Raw genomic sequence first — 7,329 nt, forward strand, 5'->3', positions numbered from 1 at the left:
ACGCTCAGTCTCCTTGGCACCTGGAGAGGATGAGGTCGTGTGTTTACAAACCAGAATAAGACCACTGAATTGGAGTGAGGGGAGATGGAAACCGGGGACTGGGCAATGGTGTTTGTTACCTACGGTGCCACCGACTCCAAGCTCCTGACACGTTTTGTTTCAGGCCCAAGTGCGTCTACAGGGCCTAGCGCAGGAGGAGTGGTTTACCTGTGGGCAGGTGATTCTCAGGTCTCAAAGTAGGGTGGTAGAGGGTGCTCTCCCGAGATGCTAACACTTGACCTGGTATGTCAGCAGAGTCGGTGGAAACACAAATAAGGCAGCCAAAGGGGCTGTCTGGGACTGGTGAGTCGTCGGAGCTATCTGGGGCAGACAGGGTCTCCTTAAGCCGAGGTTTGGAAGGCAGGAAAAGCTAGGCCTCCGGGGCACCCTGGGCACAGGCCTGCGCCCCAAGTGCGGCGGTGGCCCGGTGGAGCCCCTTGGAGCTCTGGCAGGGAAGCGAGCCAGGGCATCGCAAAGGGCCAGGGTCCTGGGCACCGCACAAGGCGCGAGGGTGGAAACGCGCCCGGGCTGGCTCACTGCGGACGGCGCCCTCCTTTCCCCTCTCTTGGGGGTCGGGGAACCTGACCCACCGCCCTCTCTCTCCGGCGGGGCACTCTCACCCCCGCCCCGGACGCTCCCCACCCCTCGGGCAGAGCTGCCCCGCCCCGCCTTGCCCTGGACTCCGAGCCGCGCCAAAGCCCACGGAGCCTAGACCCCCGGACCCGCTCCCCGAGGCCGGCTGCATCGCCCATGGCTGCAGTCCCGCTGGCCTGGGATCGGGGGGCGGGGAGTTCCGGGAGCCGGGAGCTATTTTTACAAGATGCGTCAGTGGGCCGAGGAGGAAGAGCCTGCTCCGGGGCCCATTGTCTGGGCGCTGCGCGGGAGGGGACGCCGGCGGCGATTTCGAAAGCTCGGAAGGGCGCGAAAGCGGCCGGCCGCGAGGGGAGGTCCACGCCCCACCCAGGGCCGCGGGGGGGGCGGGGCCATTGGGGCGGGGCGGGGGCCGCGAGGGGCGGAGCCGGGCGCCCTCCCGCCGCTGCAGGCTGGCGGCGGCGGCGAGGGGACGGCGGGGACAGCGAGGCGGCCGCGGCGGCAGCAACAGCCGGGGAAGCCCACGCCCCGCCTGCGCCTCCGAGGCGCACCCCGGGAGCGGGAGCAGCCCCGCGGCGGCACCGCCCAGGCAGAGGCGAGGGCCTGGCACCCGGAGCCCCAAGCCGTCAGCCGCGGAGAGCCCGGCAGCGGCGGGAGCGCGGGGGCGCGGCCCGGAAAGGCGCAGAGCGAGCCGGGGCCGGGGGAGGGCGCCGGGCGCGAGCATCTCGCGCCGCGGCAGCGGAGGCGGCTTCACGGGAGACAAAAGCCCGCCGAGAGAAGCGATGCCTGGCCGGCGCGGGCGCGGGGGCCGCGGCGTCTGAGCGCGCCGAGCCGTGCGCCCCGGGGACGCCGAGGTTCGGCCGGTGCCGGCGGCCGAGGGCGGCAGGCGGGGCCCAGGTGCGCCCAGCCGCGTCAGGCCCGTAACTGCTCGGGGGGCGGCGCCCTCCCGCCGCAGCCGCAGTGGCCGGCGCCGCAGCGAGGAGCCATGGGCAACATCTCTTCCAACATCTCGGCCTTCCAGTCCCTGCACATCGTCATGCTGGGTTTGGACTCGGCCGGCAAGACCACGGTGCTCTACCGGCTCAAGTTCAACGAGTTCGTGAACACGGTGCCCACCATCGGCTTCAACACGGAGAAGATCAAGCTGAGCAACGGCACGGCCAAGGGCATCAGCTGCCACTTCTGGGACGTGGGCGGCCAGGAGAAGCTGCGGCCGCTGTGGAAGTCCTACAGCCGCTGCACGGACGGCATCATCTACGTGGTGGACTCGGTGGACGTGGACCGGCTGGAGGAGGCCAAGACGGAGCTGCACAAGGTGACCAAGTTCGCCGAGAACCAGGGCACGCCGCTGCTCGTCATCGCCAACAAGCAGGACCTGCCCAAGTCGCTTCCCGTGGCCGAGATCGAGAAGCAGCTGGCGCTGCACGAGCTCATCCCGGCCACCACCTACCACGTCCAGCCGGCGTGCGCCATCATCGGCGAGGGCCTCACCGAGGGCATGGACAAGCTCTATGAGATGATCCTGAAACGCAGGAAGTCCCTCAAGCAGAAGAAGAAGCGGTAATGCGCGCGGCAGCGTTCCGAGCCGGTGGGGGACGAGCGAGCGAGTCAAGAATGAATGAATGAAAGGCTGGATGGCCGATCGAGAACCCGCGCCCGCGAACAAAGACAGCGAACCAAAGCGACGCTTCGAATTTTTAAAGCGGAATGCAGGACTAGTGACTCGACCTGGGTATGTAGGCAGACTTGCCAACCTGAGCTCGACCTGCCGTCACCCCTCGCTCAGGGGACCTTTTGTCTGAACGCCAGAGCTGCTGAAGGGTTGGGGGCCCCACTGGGGAGGGGACGTGCAGGTCCCGCCGCCGTATGCCCTCCTGGCCCAGGTTGGAAGGCTCAGATGTCAGAGACAAAAGCGCTTTCTTCCTACTCCATCAGGGCCAGAAGTTCAGGCTTCCCTGCCCTCACTGGGGATCGCACCTGTGAATTTCCTGAGATATGCGGTTCCCAGAACCCCGGGAGTGCCCGTCTGGGGGCATGGTGGCAGTGGGAGGTGCTGGGGGGGACAGCCTCTCCTTGAGCTGTGAAAGCTGGACAATTTTATGTCACAGGGCAGGCCCCTGTGAAGATTCATCTGTCCTGCCCTGGGCCCAAACGAGGTGCTGGTTTGGGCCATCAGAGGACTGCCTGGAACAGTAGGGCAGCCGGAAGGCACGGGGCGCTTCGCTGGCCTCCTCTGGGGAATGCCCGCGAAGAATGCCCCTTTCCTGGTGCTTTGTGGTAGCTTCAGAAGACCAGTTATGTTGAGAACTGCTTTTCAGCCTGGAATCAGACATCTTCCAGATGGTTTGGACTCTGTCCATGTGTAGGTCATTATCACACAAAGAGACCAATAAAAAAAAAAATTAGAAAAAAACAAAGCAAAAACAAAAACCTGTTGGAGGTGGTGGCCAATGATGCATTTTCTGTTTGCAGAATAGTTAAAGGTGTTTAAAGGGTAAGGCTCTTGACATCAATGCTGGATGCGGTGTGTGTGTGGATGGAGGGACCTCCCTCTGCACTGTGTAATCGGCATACATTTCTAGACCCATATGTGTGGAATCTTAAATTCTCTTAGCCTACTGTTTGGCTCGTGTGAGCACACCAGCTGCAGATGTGTGCTGAACAACAGGCGGGTTTTGGCAAGGGATGTCTCTTGTAATCCTAACCGCTTGATGATGGGTTATGGTTTTCAGACATGCTTTTGTTTTTTTTTAAATCTGCTACGAATGAATACCCACCTTAGAAATAACTCAGTTTAGGAAAAAAAGACTTTGCCCTTTTAGATCCCTTTACACTGCAAGTGGTGACATGTTCAGATTTCTAATTGGTTCATTGTGGCCTATCTGGTTTCAGTATTTTCATTACAAACGTCTCGCTAGAGTATTTGATGTCATGCACCAACAAATAAAAGCCCACCTTGTTGCAAAGGCCGACCTCATGGCATGGATTTAAAGGCGAGGGAAAAGCACAAGGAGGGCCTTCCTAATTCCTTCTTGTGGAAACTGGTTGCAGAGCAAACGCAGACACAGTGAGTGCTTGAGATAAAGGAAAGCCTGTGACGTAATGGTCACCTGTCCTCAGGCTCCTCACGTTTACTTGAAAGAGGCTTTGGAAACAGATAAAGTGAAAGAAGAAGAAATACCTATTTTTAATAACGTAATTTAAAAAATCCTTTATAATCAGGACCGAGTCTTGGTTTGCAGAAGCTGTCATTTACCCTGAAACACAGTATCAAACAGGAAACTTAACGCTTCCTGTGTGATTTTGATTTCCTCTTTGAATCCGTGTTTACAGGTGGAATTATGTCTTTTTCCCCCCACTATGATAAATTTCTTTGCGAAGGAGCCCTTTAGAAATTGAGTATGATCATGTATGTGAGCATGTGAGGTATTCAAGTTATAAATCCATGCCTATTTTCCACTGCACTCAGAAAGTTAATTTAAGAACCAGAGGTAGAAGCCCCGGCTTCCTGCTTGAAACCCAATCCTCCCGTGAAATATTTTAAAAGAAGAAACCTAGCAGGCCATCTTCCTTTTCTCTTTTGTCCGTGTATTTGGTACCCCTCCAATGCTGGTCTTTTTGTAGAAACTCAATAGAGAAAATATAGCTGAGCAGTGTTGAAAAGCCTGCAAGGTTTCAGTTTACATATCGACAGCATAGTCACTGATTTCTGAATGGGCTGGTCCCATCATCTGAAGACTCTGTATAGAATTATTAAAAAAAAAATCCATCTTTCTTTATTTTCTTCACACGCAACGATTTCTCAAGCACTTTGACATTTTGGTAGTTCCACACTATTGAGAGAATAATATATTTATTTTGTGACATCGCAGATGCCAAATACTGTAACCTTCTCGCGCTGACGATACTTTGGTTCAAGATCACTGTTCAGATCCTCTCATGCTTTACCGATGATGCGAAATGACTTTGTTTTTTGCATTATCAGTACTTAAGGGTGCAGTCAACTGTTAGTAATTGTGCAGTAGAGCTCTGTGGTGTAGCAACCGATAGTTGAGTCTCAGTTGATTTCTGTAGTGTTTGCCCAAATAATAGCCCATTTCGTCTCTGACCAAATGGAGGAAACACAGGCTAAATCACCTTGGAGCGGTCACCCGGAGAGTCCCCTCCAACACAGCCGCTGATATGCCTCCTGCTCTTGGGAGAATGAATGGGCTCCACATATAGAGGAAGTTGGCCTCCCCACACGAGCTTTTGAAATGTTTTCTCATAGACACAGGGAGGCCAGTTTTGTTTCCAAACGATTCTCTTCACAAAATCTCTGTCATGGTGTTGGGACTATGTCTCCTGGTTTGTTTCCGTTTCTACTGCTGTAATTCTCTGTCCTGATCATCTTCCTCTTTGGGTTCCCGTTCCCTTTTATATGCATATATGATCCTGTGAACAGAAATAAATTATTTATACAATCAAACGTTTGGGGAAATTGTCTGTGGATGGTTTTTCAAGTTGCCTCTCTTTGTTTCTAGGCCTGAGTGGAGGGATGGATCGCAAGATGGTCTCTGCTGTCTAATGGGGTCCAGGGCTGGATGAATCATCTCTGCCTTTTTGGTTTAAGTGTCTAGCCCTTCCCTGCATGGAAGACTTAGAGGCTCGGATGCAGGAATCTGTGTGCCTGTCCCCCTTATGATACCTGTCAGGGGTGCTCACAAATCCTTGAGGAAAATGGCCTTAATGCCCATCCAGCGCCAAGCCTCTCAGTTATTAAAAAAGGTCGTGATTGTTAATCACTTCAAATATATGATCTGATTATGTAAAATTGGAAACATCTGTGTGGTACTGTAAGAGCAGAGTAGTCACCACGCTGCTCGGCTTCTTGGCCGCTCTCTTGGTATCTGGGCTGAGTCCATCACTCTTGAACCCATCAGAGAGACTCCAAGACCTGAATCCTCTTAAATAGTAGGTATGGTGAGACCATCCTGCTCTGTACATACCAGCGGGAAAAGGTCCACTTTCTAAAGAAAAGGTGATTGGACCAGAATCGGTAGACCCTCTGACTGGTTCAAAGTGTAACTCATGGAGGCCCTTAGCAGACATTAAGCAACGAAACTCATCGATTGGCTGGGTCTTAACTCTGGAGCCAAAAAGCCAGTTTCAAATTCTGAGTCATGCTCAGGGCCCCATGAGTTTGCTGAAGCTCCTCGGCCCCTGGACCTCAATTTCCCCATCTGTAAAATGGGCTCATAATGGTTGTTGGGAGGATGAAACACAATAGTGCACGTGAAGTGCTCGTAAAGCACCCGAGCAAGGCTTGACTTGATTGTTCACTTTGCAACAGAAGCTAAAGTTCAGGAGCCAAATTACATCAGAAGGGCACAGATGCCATTTCTAAATACCGAAACCTAAAAACTGCTTATAGGAGTAGAAATATTAGAAATCGAAAGAAGCAAAAATTGGAACCCTCTTTTTTTTTTTTTTTTTTTTGGTGCAACCTTAATTTAAGGAAGGAATCCCCGAGGAGCCAGGTAATACTTGGTACTTAGATGGTATTGTTCATCTTATGTTTTCCAGGAAAGTAAGTACAAATGCACTGACACCTAACAACTGAGAAGACTAATTTTAGTCCTAAGCAGCTGCCTTATTTTCCCCAATTTGAACTTTCCCCCCGAAGTTTTGGTTCTTCATTTGTAAGTGTTTGCGATAGACAGTAGGTGTCTCGAGTTACTGTTTTCGTGCCTTTACATTTGTCTCCAGGGCCTGTGCTCTTGGAACAATTCTGTACCAACATCATAGGCTATTTTGATGTCACATTTGTATGGTAGTAAGGAAGGACAAATTGTGTGCAAAAAGCAGAAGATAAAAGGCCTGAAATGATCAAAAAAGTAAGAACACCCCAGAACTTGATCCCCTTTGATTTCCCAGCTCTCAGCCTGTCCACCTAACCTCTCCCCTTTCCTCCTCTGCGGCCGTGTGCACATCTGATGCCCACAATCTGGCCTTGGCCTGCCAGGAGACAAACTGAAGGCATTTCTGTTCTCTCCTCAAATTTGTGTCTTATCTGGAAAACGGCCTTCTCCTTCTGGTTCTCCTGGCTCAGCTGAAACCTTTTTTAAAATAGAATTTGCGCAACACAATGGAGCACTTTATACATTTGTTTTGCGTGGTTTCTGAACTTCAGGGTGGGGCAACTTCAGTCTCTAAGAGGAAACTGCAAACTGAGGGTACCTGAGAAACTGGCATGTGACTTCTTCCCCAAGATTAGAAGTGAGAATGAAAGAGCTGTGTGGTTTAACCCCACCTGAGTTTTCAGAACATGGCTTGGGTGTTTCTTTGAATGATCTGAACTTCTATGCTGAGGTACTTCCGTTGTGTGACAGCACGGCATGAAAGAAATAACCAAAACAAGTCATTTTTTTAACCCATCTATAGCATGGGTTTGAGAAGACAAGCATCTCTTTTGCATTTATTAATTAAAATTGCTCTCACATAGTAATGTTAAGGACAGCTCTGTTTCTATCCCCGTTAGTCCCGTGTAATCATGGTAATAGCCACTGCTAATCCTTATTGAGCACTTCATGTGGGCTGGGCACCATCCCCATGCTCAGTGTTTTATCTACTTGATCTTTTTTCCTCCCAAGAGCCCCAAGAGATCAATTCATGCATTAAAAAGATTAATCAATCAACGGTATCTGCACTTTTGATGAA

At 52.2% G+C, this 7,329-nt stretch overlaps 1 protein-coding gene across 1 annotated transcript; it reads left to right on the top strand.

The window, feature by feature from the left end:
* Positions 1-1,074: 1,074 nt before the first annotated feature.
* ARL4C (ADP ribosylation factor like GTPase 4C) lies at positions 1,075-5,103 on the top strand. The gene has a single exon (XM_032638076.1). It carries the CDS (start codon positions 1,616-1,618, stop codon positions 2,192-2,194), a length of 579 nt encoding a protein of 192 aa, XP_032493967.1. The 5' UTR covers positions 1,075-1,615; the 3' UTR covers positions 2,195-5,103.
* The last annotated feature ends 2,226 nt before the right edge of the window (positions 5,104-7,329 follow it).

This window comes from Phocoena sinus, chromosome 7 (genome assembly GCF_008692025.1).
Source record: "Phocoena sinus isolate mPhoSin1 chromosome 7, mPhoSin1.pri, whole genome shotgun sequence".
NCBI lineage: Eukaryota > Metazoa > Chordata > Mammalia > Artiodactyla > Phocoenidae > Phocoena > Phocoena sinus.